General features: G+C 28.9%; 1 protein-coding gene across 1 annotated transcript; it reads left to right on the plus strand.

Moving 5' to 3' along the window:
* The first annotated feature begins 7577 nt into the window (after positions 1–7577).
* Positions 7578–8366, plus strand: LOC136086919 (uncharacterized). The gene has a single exon (XM_065809418.1). It carries the CDS (start codon positions 7578–7580, stop codon positions 8364–8366), a length of 789 nt encoding a protein of 262 aa, XP_065665490.1.
* The last annotated feature ends 5505 nt before the right edge of the window (positions 8367–13871 follow it).

Genomic DNA, 13871 nt, shown 5'->3' on the forward strand with positions numbered 1-13871 from the left:
TGAAGCTAAATTTTTTTTAGCTAATTGTTATCGCAACAATCTAGATTGACCTATATTTATGAACGGTAATATACTCAATGAGTCATAAATCCCTTTGTCTTCAAGGATTAACTCTTACTTCCGATCTTTCTTGGAAAACATATATCAAATCGATTACAAAATTAGCATCTGCTAAGATTGCATCTCTTTATCATGCTTGTCGCCTTCTAACTCCGGATTCTATTCTTTATCTCAATATATCGCAAAAAACGCAATTGTAAACATAGTTGGACCTGCTCTTGCAGCCAACCTTCAACCATTGTCACATCGTTGTAATCTTGCTTCTTTTTCTCTTTTCTATAAATACTATAACATGCGCTGGTTTAAAGACCTAGTGTCTATTGGCCATCTACTAAAATTTATTCTCGTAATACTCGTCATTTAAATAAGTCTCATCCTTTTACTGTGACTGTTCCTAAGTGCTCCAAAAAATCTTATTTACCTCGTTTTTCCCTTGAACATCTAATAGTGGTTGCTTGCAATTCTAATAGTGGTTACTTGCAGATTTGTTGGAAGTAAAAATGCTGAAAAAAAACGCAAGTTTTTAAATCTAATTCTTAAACATAAAATGCTATCAGTGTGAAAACTATTTTGTTAGATTAGAAATGGAAATTAATCTTACTACGTTAAATCCTCCTGTGGCTAACTTTTTAAACAGCACAGTATTTTTGCCCAACATTTCTTTTCAAGATTTAAGACATAAAGGGCTTCGTAGTAAAAATAACATTAAGTTAAAACATTAAACTTTTGAAAATTTTGTTTGTTACTGGATAAAATTATGAAAGATATTCTTATCTATAGTTGAATAAAAATAACCATTGGTTATCTAGGGGGTGTTTTTAAATGTTTTGGTCACTATATTAATATAAAAACATTTTTGTCGTCAAAATCTTTTGTTTACCCCGAGTCAAACGATTTAGCCACAAAAAATTTATTTTGCCACGGCTATGACAGTTCATCTGAACAACCTCAATAAGATATTGCTTAGAAGAGAAATACTATATATTTGATTTTAGAATATGAAGTTAAATATGTTTATTTTAGGATGTTAGCAATAAAATTTAGTTCATTACTTCTATTTTAAAAAGCATCGAAATGCACGAAATGTTATTAAAACTAAGTATTTTTTGGTTGCTATTGAAATAAGGAAAGTTTTTTTTGCTTATCGTTTCACAGAGCTCAGAAAGGAAAAACTTACTTTGTCATCATATATTCATATCATTTACAGTGTAGGTTTATCATTAATATATCCATATCATTTACAGTATAGATATATCATTAATAAATCCATACTGTAAATATCAGCAAAATAAACTTTTAATTGTTGCAAAAGGTCAATAGAGCTTAATTTGAATTGCAAATTAATTTCTAAGCAGAACTTAAAAACTTGGAAAAATTTGCAGTAGATTATAAACAGAAAAAACTTTTAATGTCTAAAAAGAAGATCAAATTATATTTGAAAAATGAAACAACCTTCTCGAGAGCTACAACCAACTTATAAAACTGTCAAGAGTCCAAGCTGGTGGCATTTGGACTCTTGACAGTTTTCCAATCAACATATTATTATGAGCAAATATTTAACAACGTGGAAATCGTTATAGGTAACTTAGATTAAAATTTTTAGAACAGCGATACATATTCTAAAGGCTCTTCGAATTTTGTCAAGCAACTTATTGTCATCGAATGTGCATTTAAATGACTTTTAAAAAAAATTGTACTTTTAGTAATTTCAAGTTCAAGTTCTGTTTTAACTGTAGAGTTAAGTAAGAACCATTCAAAAACTTAAACCTGAATAATGTGACGTGTCTTTTCATTTGTATACTGTAGGCAGGTTCAGAAAATATGAAGGCCTCTGACAACGTACCCTACAATCACATAATACACTAGATAATTTACAAAATATATATATGTAATGGGTGATAACTAAAAAATGAGAATTTTTATATCGAGCTATAATAGAAACAAATGTTTAGAAAATGAAAATTATACTTATTTTAATTAAAGGTACATCGCTTAACTTTAATAAAAACTTAATGAACATTCAAATATGGTCCACCATCAGCAGTTCAACGTAGTTTTTTCATGATGTTGGAGTAGGAGCATTGTACAGCATTCATATTGGTTTGATGAACGCATCTTTTGATTCGAGTAATCAATTGTTTGCAATTCTTAGCTCTCCAGTTGTTTTTGTATACTAACGAACTTAAATATCCAAAGAAATCTTCAATTGGGCAAATTTGTCGGATTGCTGTTGGGCAATCAATTGGGCAACTTCAATTGGGCAAGTTTGTCGGATTGCGGTTTTTTGGTACATATGGGATGCTTTGGCTTTCCAAGAAGATTTGTGATTTTTTTGGCATTATGCGATAATGTTTTTTCGGCCAAATCAAGTAATTGTCATCTGAACGATATTTTTGAAGAAATGGAATCAATATTGTATACACTTGAACTTTTCTGCAGCATCTTGTTGTCTTATTGAATTATTGTTGTTGAAAGCACCGTGAAGCAAACGAAGTCCCTTCTTGTTTATTATTTTATTTGGTCTTCCACTACCATTTTTACAATTGGTTGTTAAGTATGCCAAAATACGGTAAATATTTGAAACTGGAACATTTTTGGTTTTAAAATGATTCACAGTAAACTTTTTTTCGAGATTTTGGTGCATTTGATAGAACTGTACAATGCGCTCTTGTAGTACATCTTGTTTTGACGGCATTTTAAACACAACTAAATTAGCTGATGCAAAACAAAACATATGATAAGTTTGTAAAAAGAGAGAGTATAATTTCACATTGGAGAACTTTTCTTTTTTGACTTTTAAAGTTTGATTACAGAGGATTAGAATTATTCTTATTTTTTAGTTATCACCTGTTATTACGATTATATATAAGACCACAGTTATAACCAAGTTAGCTGAAACAGTATTTTCAAAATCAATAGAGTTAATTATAATTTTGAAGCTCCTGATATTTTTGGAATTAACGACGTCAGACGGCAAGTTATTCCAAATATTAACAACCCTGAGTAAGAAAAAGTACTTACAAGTATTATCGAGTTTACACTTTAGTTTGCGTAGTTTGAATTTGTGACCTCAAGTGTAAATATAGTTGTTTCTTAAAAAGAAACTTGGTTTATTCAAACTATATTCAATTCATATGCAAATTATATCAAACTAAAATGTTAAGAATTTTGTAACATGTAATCATGTCTTGCATATGGCGACGAATTTCTAGTAGTTCCAAACAAAAATTCTAAGTCTATTAAATAAGAAAAGTTATTAAGGTTAGCAATTGTCTTGGTAAAACATCTTTGCACTCTTTCCACTGCTTTGTTCATTTCAGTGCGGTTTGGCGACCATACCGGAGAGCAATATTCTAAGATCGGTCTTATGTAGGCTTTTACGATAACACGTGGATCACGACTTTTGATGTTATTCTGTATGACTTGAGATATTATTATATATATTAGCATTTTTGATGTATTTTGATAACTTATAATTATATATATTATCCTTGACGTTATCTAAAGCTAAAGAACTCAAGTTATAAACTCGATCTGTGAGTCAACTCACTTATAAAAATCTCACATTCTCAATCTTTTTGTTTATTTTTATTAAATTTTTTGGTTTTATTATTTATTTGTTTATTTACAATATATATAAACAAGTATATTAGACATTAAAATATCATTGAATATCATAAAATAATAAGCAGTTAATAATGTTCCTCAGTTTTTTACGCATCTTTAAGGCTCTCGATAATTTTTTAAAAAATTATTTAAGGAAACATAGCTCTCTACTTAAAATAGGTTGCCGAACCTTAATTTAAGATATAGGCGGCCATATTGTTTTGCACGGCCTTGCTTATACAACTCAAAAACAAAACTAGCATTTGTTGATTATATATTTCTTATGTTCCTTTTTTTAATTGTTAATTAACGTTGAGAATTTTTATGGGCTTTGACTTAAATTTAAGTTTTTGGATAATAAAAAAAGGTGAGATTTTTCATTGCGTTGTGATAGCGTTATTGAAAGTTAATACAAAGATTTGGTGTTTGTTTTTTATAGTTATTAAGTTGATCCAAGAAGATTTATCACCACAGTGCGCTACAGTGCACAGAGCACCACAGTGGAGCATTTAACCAGAAAGTTCACGTTTCCTTTCTGTCCACTACCGGGTAATGGGGCGTCGAACTTCAATCCTCTTGATTGTGAGCCAGAACCCTAACCACTGCGCCATAGCTGCAATAGAATACAACAGAACGTGCTGAAAAACATTCAACAAGTAGTCAAAGTTTGAGTTTTTTACTTTCAAAACTTTTTTTTGAAGAAGACCGTAACGAGCTTAAAAGAAGTAAGAGAAGGGTTGTACCAATAAGGCTACGGCTACGACCATTTAATTTCACCCAATTACAATTAAACTCAATAATTTGACAAAACTAGTAAAAAGAAAACATTTATCAATAAAAAAGTTTATCACCAAAGTGCACTGGCGGATTACACAATAGGCACACTAGGCACGTGCCTGGGGGCCCCGGTGTAGAAGGGGCCCCAAAATTAAAAAATATTAACAAATATTTAAAAAAAAATTTTGTAAATATTAAATTTTTATTTAAAAAATATTTTCTGATTTTGTATTTATTCACTCAAGAAATGAGTAGGGGAACCTGTTATACCTTTGACCACTTTTTGCTTTAAGGCGTTTTTTTTGTAGTCTATTGAGCAAATTTAAACCATTCAAACTACAATATATTCTCTCATATTTTGCTCAAAAATAATACTTAGGACTTTTTTTTCATTCAACCTAGAAGTATCTTTTTCCCGCGTTTTAAAAAAAGAAGTCAATTGGTCAAAGGTACAACACGTACGTTGTACCTTTGACCGCTGCGTGTTATTCCTTTGACCAAAATGTTATTATTAAAAAATCATGCAATGTATGAACCTCTTTAATATTTTAACTTGTTATATATTATATAGCAACTTCTGGCCTACCTTATATCAATAAAAAAACAAATCTAACTATTTTGCAATCAATCCTAATTGTCTAAAATAAATCCTTACAATCTTGCAAAGACTTGTGTATCAAAGTTACGATACTCAGTATTACTAATTGTATTACTAATTTTTTTAAAATAAAATCAGTTATTATAACTATTTAGATAAAGTCATATTTTTTCTTTAGTTTTTGTTGGACAAAGGTAAAACATCCTACTCTGGTCAAAGGTACACGAGATGGGTTTCTTTAACAATTATCGTCTTAATTCCCATTTACGGTTAGACATAATCATCCAAACTTTTCTATAACAAAAAAATGATGTTCAATAATGTTTATAATGTCGTAGATGAATCAAACAACAATTTATCACATTTTTAAAATCAGAATAAGATTAACGCAAATATTTACTTTTTAAGAACCAAAACTTATAATCACTTGTGGATCGATTCCATCTATCCCAAGTATGATGTTTTACGGTAAGAAGAGTCGTCATCGACTATTATTTCAAATGGCACTTCACGATTTTTTTAAAAATAATAGTAAGCCGACAGAGTAGAGTGACCAAAGGTACAACGTGGTCGAAGGTACAACAGGTTCCCCTATGTATTTAAAACTTTATTATGAAACAAACGAGTGTAAAGTTTAATTTTAAAAACAAATAATTCAAATTTTTAATTTTAAAAGCAATAATTCTAAGAAAAAAGAAAATCAAACTTTTCAGCCAATAATAGTTGAGAAAAATCGTCGTAACTAACGAAAGCGTGCGTAACTATGCGCACTATTCAACGTTAACTGTAGTAATAATATTAAGATAAATCAAGTCGTTTCGTTTGTTTACTTTGTTTACTTAACCAATAAGTTATAATGAAAATAAGATACTAATGAAATAATAATGAAAATGAGTTATAATGAAAAGAAGATGAAGGAAGTTGCAAAAGGACAAATGTCATTGCTAGAATTTATTGACGAACCATGGACATCAACTTCAACATCTTCAACGTTACCAGAACTAAATTGTGGTGGTAATGATACTGATATGTAGGAGGCGACAAATGCAAATGAAATGCTAATAAACGAAGATAATTTTAATGCATTGGAGGAAGAGTCTATTCCTATTCCTATTGAATCTAATTGTAATTTTAACTACGACACTTATAGTAATGATCCCGTCAACTGGAAATTCTGAGGAACTAATATCTTATTTCGTCGAAAAAGAATATATCCCACAAAATGTGAAATTTGATAATGCAGAATTTATAAATCGGAATTAAACAGCGTTTTCTTTCAATATCAATGTTTAAACGTAAAATGATAAATGGCGAAGAAGTAGATCGTACTTGGTTAATTATTTCTCCTAAGACCAAAATGTTGTATTGTGGCGTTTGCAAATTATTTCTCCTACATCAACTGAAATGTTAATAGCGGGATTTAATGATTAGAAAAATGCGACATTGCGATTGTTATTACATGAAAATAGTCATTTACATTCCCTTTCCTTTCAGAGTTGGTGTACTCGATCAAAAAAGCAAGGTTTAAATTTTTGTAAATTATATAAATCTCAATAAGACTATTGGAAAAAAGTTTTCCAAAGAATTATAGTTGTTATTCTATTTTTGTGCGAATAAGGTCTAGCTCTGAGAGGACAAAATGAAATTATCGGTTCTGTTACTAGTGGCAATTATTTAGGTACGTTGGAGTTGTTGGCAAAGTATGATGCTTTCCTTGCAAGTCATATAGAAAAATTTAGAAATTATGGTCGCGAAAATGTGTCGTACTTGTCATCAACAATTTGTGATGAACTTATTCAATTGGTTGGCAAATATATTACCAAAATGATTTTAAAAGAGGTCAAAAAATCAAAATATTTCGGTATAATAGTAGATTCTACTCACGACGTACAACATGTAGATCAACTTACCTTTATAATACGCCATGTTAATTCAGCCACCTTTGAAATATTTGAACGTTTTCTAAAACTTATACCAATTAAAAGTCACAGAGGTAGTAGCTTAGCTGAAAATGTGTTAGATTATTTATTTGAATGCAAACTTGACATAAATGACAGTCGTTCTCAAAGTTACGATAACGCTGCTAACATGTCCGGTAAGTATAACGTACTTCAAATGAAAATTAAACAAATTAACAGTCTTGCCGAATATGTTCCGTGCAGTGAACATTCCTAAAATCTTGTAGGACACACCGCAGCAAGCATATGTTTCGAAGCCGTGTCGTTTTTTAGAATAATAGAAAAATTGTACCGCTCTTTTGCTATTAGATTCAGCTTTGCAGTAGCAGTACAGCTTTGTTCATTAGATTCCACCTATCAGTGGAATCTAATGAACAAAGAAATAACTAATTCCAAAAATGATCATGAACTTGGTAGCTCCCGTCCGTTAGTATCACCGATACTATTAATGAGTCAAAAAATATTACGCGCAAATTACTGGAAAATTACTTGAAACATGCATTCTGTGCTTATGTTGGAATGATATATTGGAACGAATAAATAGAGTGAATGAATTATTTCAAAAAGAATGACTCACAATGAATGTAATTGTTTATCGTATGAAAAGTTTGACAGAATACTTAAAAACAATTCGAGAAAATTTTACGTATTATGAAGGTGAAGCTCGCCAAATGTTAGCAAAAATTAAAGAACAATTAAATCTTGATGAGTTTGAAATGAATTACAAAAGAGAACAACGGCGACTTATTAAGCGAAAGCTATTTCCGGGGGAAAGAAATACAGAATGTTCACTAACTCCACATCAAAAATTTAACACTCAGGTGTATTTAGTAATTGTTGACAGTTCAATTGTTGAAATGGAAGAACGTTCATCATGTTATCAAAATGTTCAACTAAATTTTTCAGTTTTGTTCAATTTCAACAATAAAAATTTACTGGATAAAAGAAATCTTCAACAAAAATATTCAAATGATCTAGAAATTGAGTTCGAAAGTGAACTGATTCACTTCCATGACCACGTAAACACTCAGATTGGTCAGAACAAACCAAATGCAGAAGTAAACATTTTTAAAATTTTTAATGATATTCTATCTAAAAAATGTTATCCAAACGTAGCAATTGCTTTTAGGATATATTTAACAATAGCGTGTGGTGTCTGCGAAGGTGAAAGATCATTTTCGAAGTTAGCGCTTATTAAAAATCAAAAACGTTCTGTTACGTGCCAAGATCGATTAAATGCATTAAGCATTATATGCATTGAACATGATTTTGTAAAAGAATTAAATTATGCAGAATTGATTTCTAAATTTGCCGCGGCAAAAGCAAGAAAAAAAACCAAATACTTATTATATATAGTTTATGAATAGTTTGTTTTTTCTGTGTGTAATTGTAAGCCTACTCTGTACCTCTGTTTGAAAATAAAGTACGTTATTATCCAAATTTCTTTTATTTATTTTTAAAATTTTTAAATGAGTAGTAATAGTGGGTAGAACAAAAATAATTGCATGTATTGTATATAAGGGGGGGCCCCAAACGTTTTCTGTCAAAACAAAATTTTAGGATTTGAGTTTCCTTTTTTTTACTTTATAAAAGTTTATAAAGTGCATAATACAGACCAAACTTTCTTTTGTTCATCATTTCAATAAGACACTGTTTTATAATAGAATGCAAGTTTGCTCAACCAAGTTTGTCTTCAAGTAAAAAGTGATTTGTTTAGTTTCATTTATGAGCAGCGACGGATCCCGGAATTTTTTGTGGGGGAATTTTGTACAACATTTGCGTCTCTTAAAAAAAAAATTTATAAGATATTTTAGGGCTTTCAGATTCTAGTGGGGAGGGAAGGTATGCATAACACTATACCCCCACTGTTTATGAGATTAGCTTATCTCATAAACAGTTTTGAAAATTTATTTTTTAGATGTCAAAATAGATGAAAATGTTTACTTTTTTGAATTAAAATTCAATTGTAGTTTATCATCTATAGTCAGAAAAATTAACAGGCTATTTTCAAAATCTCTAATTAGAGATTTTGAGTGTTATGGAAGTTACTATCTATTCTATCACGACTAGGGATTGCGAATTCTCGGACTTTTTGCTGTCCGCGGATAGTGGGAATTATTAATGGTGTTCCCGGTAATTAAACCACAAAAAAAAAAACGCTTTAATAACTAATTTATATAGAGCACCGTTTTAACAATAAAGTTTTATTTTTATTTTTTATTTTATTCTTAAAACTGTTTGTGTGATTTTTTGACTTTTTAGAAAAACTAGTGCATCCAGATCACGACTTTTTCACGGTTGATAATGCTGTAAACACAGTTGAGTCTTCATTAATTTACTAAATTAAGTTAAAAGTCTAGTTAAAAAGTCTATTCCAATAAAATTTATTTCAGTTTAAAAATTTTGTTTTATTTTAAGTTAAATTGAATTATTCGCAGTCGAGTGTACATCAACTGACGGTTTACATTTGACTTGGCACTCTACTAATCAAAAGAAAGAATTTCTAGATTTAAAACTAAAAATAAACAATTTGCGTCAAAAAATCGCTTACCCCTCTTCTCTTTGTTTCCATTGCGTGATGTAATTTGTCAACAAAAAATACTTAAAGAGTACAAAATTTACAAAAAAGTTACTACAATTACAGTAACGTGAGTGAATACCATATAAACGCCATACAACAGCACTGTTTTTTACATTTTACATTACTATCAAAATATTAATAAAAAATAAAATTTTAATAAAAAAATAAAAGTTTTATGTAAAAAAACAGAAACTTGCTTATAAACAGAGGGAGGAAGGGAGGTGGGGTTAAATACACCCCCTGTGTGTGGGAGGAAAAGGGTTGAATACACCCCCTTCTTCCAAAGAAGGTGGTTTTTAAGTTATAATCGGTGTTTTGAGGACAATAGTTGGCTAGTCGGGTATTTGACACATTTCAGTCGGGTGAATTTTAGTTGTTTTTTTTATTTTTTTTTATTTAGGTGCCCCAAGAAGTCATGAGAGCACATTATCACAGAGCACCGCTGATGAGCATTTAATTGGAAGTTCACGCCTCTTTCCTAACCGATGTCGCAAAACTTGCCCAGAGGTGGTGTTTGAACCACGGATCCTTTTTTTCTGAGGCAAGTGCGCTACCACTGCGCCATGGCTGCAAGTTTTGAGTACCTTTATTTTTTATTTTCATTTTTAGGAGCCAGTTGGTACTTTTGAAGGATTCACCCCACCGCCCCTCCCCCCCCCCCCACACACACACATTTTATTCGTAGAAACGCCTCTGTTTATAAATAATTTTAAAAGCGAATGGAAGCAATAATAAAATAAGCGATGTAAACATGACGTTTTGTTAATACAGTTAATTCCCGGTAAGTCGAACAACGATAAAAAAAACTTATAAAACAAATGAATAAAAAAAAATTTAAAGACTTATTTATTGCTTTAATTTATTATTCCTTTAACTATTATATATTCAATGGATATTATCCGTATATTAAAAAGAGGTTGAATCATTTAATCTACAAAAAGGGGAAAGCTATTAATGCTTCAAAAAAGGTCATTTTAAAATTCTAAACAACAAATGCAGAATTTCAGAAGACAAGCCAAAGAGAAATAATTTAAGTTTTGATAAAATTGCTGTAAATCTAAATGAAACCTGGGACGAAACTAAAGAAGCTTTTTGCAAAAAAATTTTTGCAAAAAATTAAGAGTCACAGGAGAAGAAATCGAAAAGGCAAATCGTTAGGGTTAAAAAAAAAACGCAATCTTGAACCATAGTTTTGAAATTACTAAGGTTTAAAAATAAATTGAAAAGAACAAGAAAACTTAAGGATCTTAATATACATAAATGAAGGCTAATAGCAAGAGATGGGAAGCCTGCGTAAAAAACTATTCATAGAAGTAAAAGAAAAGCGATTAAAAGAAGAAAGTATTTTTGTTCTCGTAGGACAAATCTTGTATATTATATCTGGTAGGACAAACGTAATATATTAAAAATGTTCACAATATGTCAAAATGATGTTGCTAAGAAAATTATATTTTTTATTTCTATTTTTAACTGAAATGAAAATGACTAAGAAACATAACGAAGTTTTTTGAAATTTTTAATAATCAAAAGATACTTCTTTTGTATAATGATAATGATCCTGACATAATTAACTCTAACTCTTTGGATATTAACAAAGTATCTCACCTCATGAATACGTCACAAATGTTAATTTCAACATTAACTTTACGTAATATGAGTTAAAACTTATACGATAATTTTTAGTTAATGTTAAATAAAATAATTCTGAATTTAATGCTTATTAGAAGCAAAAATTAAATGAAAAAAACTTAAATTTCCAAACTCCAGGTTATAAAGCAATTGATCAAAATCGAGATAGTGGTGTATGCCTTTTTATTCATAATTCAATCAACTTTAAAAAAGTAGTAATTCTTGGCATTCAAAACGCGGATTAAGAATCATTAAATATCGAATAATTACACCACAATAGAAAACGTTTTAATAACTAATTTATATAGACCGATATATATATATATATTAATTGAAACATAATTTATAAAATTAAAAGTCATTAAAACTGTTCCAAAAATATTTGAAATGACTAAAAAAGTAAAAAGGGACGGGGGCCGTTAAACGGGGAGGGGACGTTAATCTTAATCTTTTGAATTGATAAAAGATGTGAAATGTTTTTTAAAGACTTTCAATACTACATTTATTCCCTTAATTAAGGTGGCTCATATAGAAAAAATACTCAATTTAAAAAAAAATCCTAATTTTTTTTAATATTCCATTTGATTCAAAATTTATAATTCTTTCAGAAAATATGTACATTTTGCATAAAATACTTACTAATATTACCTTACTTAAACTTTTTTATTGGTCAGTTTCATTTTTTTGCAAATAATTTCTATTTATCGGAAAACTTTGGTCATGGTTTTCATAACTTTTTAATTTTATTATTTTTTTGAACTTCAAAACATGATATCTCGAGATTAAGAAAAGTTTTTTGGCTGAAATTTTTAGCGTATGTTCCTTAATCATTGATATTTCAGATGTACTAAAATGATCAACTAAGATTAGTTTTTCAATTTTTATGATACAACACCCGTTTTTTATTATGTATAAATTTGTGATTTTTTTTAATATTGTGTCCCGTTTTTGATATTTTAATTATTTTTTCATTCTTATAGTAGAAATGAATAAAAATAATGTAATGAAGCTATAACCAAAAAGTTTTTGAGTTTAAACCAAAATTACTTAAGAAACATTGTTTTGAATTTTTTCAAATTTTCGTTTTTTACCTCTGATTTTGTTGAAAGTTTCCTAAAATATAATTTATTTACAGTTTTTTTTTTTTAAAATTTGAGTTTCTTATATCATCAAAATTACAATAAAATATATATGAACCGTTGCAATTTATTCTATTAAAAAAATTTTCTACATGAGCCACCTTAACAAGCCGACTCGCATAACTCTTTGAACCCAATCTCTTATTGATAATTTTTTTTTTTACTAGCAACCTTACAACATGTAGCATTCAATGTGGAATCATAAAAAACGATATAGGTGGTCACTTTTAAAATTTTTTTTCATATCTGACTTAAAAAAAAGAAAAATCGAGCAAAATACAAGCGGAAATAAAAAGACCGATTAATGAATATACAATCATGTGACTTTGAACTACAAATAATTTTTAATTAAACAATAAATAGCGACGTTGTTTATATCATTTAATCGCATATTTAATCACACATTTAATCACACATTTGAAGTAGTTAGTGTTAAAATAAAAATTTAAGAAAACAAAATATGTCAACCAAAAATTTTGAGATATTCGTATGGAATGATTAAGAAATTATTAAATTTCTTAAAAATTAAAAAAAGAGTCAAACAAAGTTTCAATAGCCACTTTTAGTCGAGTTAAATATAACGTGGCGATAGAAAGGCGAAAACTTAAAGTAATCTGGAAACAACTTGATATTTAAAAAGTTGCCAATAAAACCTGTGAACTTTTTTAAACGAGTTTTTCAATACAACAAAGCGTTCCCAAAAAAAGAACTGAAATTTAGCTTAAAAGCTTCCAAAGATTACAAAAAGTCTTTTTAAATTTTCTAAGAAAATACAGAAACTTTAATGTCTAAAAACTCTAATGTCTAAAAAAAACATATCAAAACAAGAATAAATAAATAAAAAGTACAAAACTTACAAAAAACCTGTTTGATAAACTAGAAAAACAAACTAAAAAGAATTACTATTCAAATTTGTTACAATATAACCTTGGAAATAACAAAAAAACTCGGGGAGTAATTCCATGTCAAAACAACCAGGCCATGCAACCCTATGTCCTTGGATTTTCTTTATATTTTTACCATAGTTAGTACATTATAAAATAAGATAAATCCCAAAATTTCAAGGTCTAACTCCCAACGGTTCTTGAGTAATGGTTGTTTTAATTTTGGCTACTATTATTGTTTTTATCATTTTCCGCCATTTTTAAATTTACATTTCTCCTTATAAAACCAAGTCTTTAAACATGTGAATTCTAAAAATAATTGTAAACTTAATTAATCTCAAGGTGAGGAATTTGAATATATAAATAAAAAACTCATTTTATAATTAAAAAGTACCTTAATATCAATTATAAATGTTAAAATAATGGACACCTGCCCCAGTAAAATTTTAAGGTGTGCGGTATATTTTTTAAGCGTAAAATTTCAAATTAGATCATATTATGTTTGAAGAACATTGTGTGAAAAAATCATTTCTGCCAAATACATAGTTTTGTCAATATTTTACTTTTGTACTATAAATGTATATATATTGCCATGGTAATTTAGGAAAAATGATAATTCCTATCTAATTTGAAGTGTTT

This window comes from Hydra vulgaris, chromosome 11 (genome assembly GCF_038396675.1).
Source record: "Hydra vulgaris chromosome 11, alternate assembly HydraT2T_AEP".
NCBI lineage: Eukaryota > Metazoa > Cnidaria > Hydrozoa > Anthoathecata > Hydridae > Hydra > Hydra vulgaris.

What these genes read in the sequence shown, in the direction of transcription:
- LOC136086919 (XM_065809418.1), top strand. Translation starts at nt 7,578, where the DNA reads ATGAATGTAATTGTTTATCGTATGAAAAGTTTGACAGAATACTTAAAA.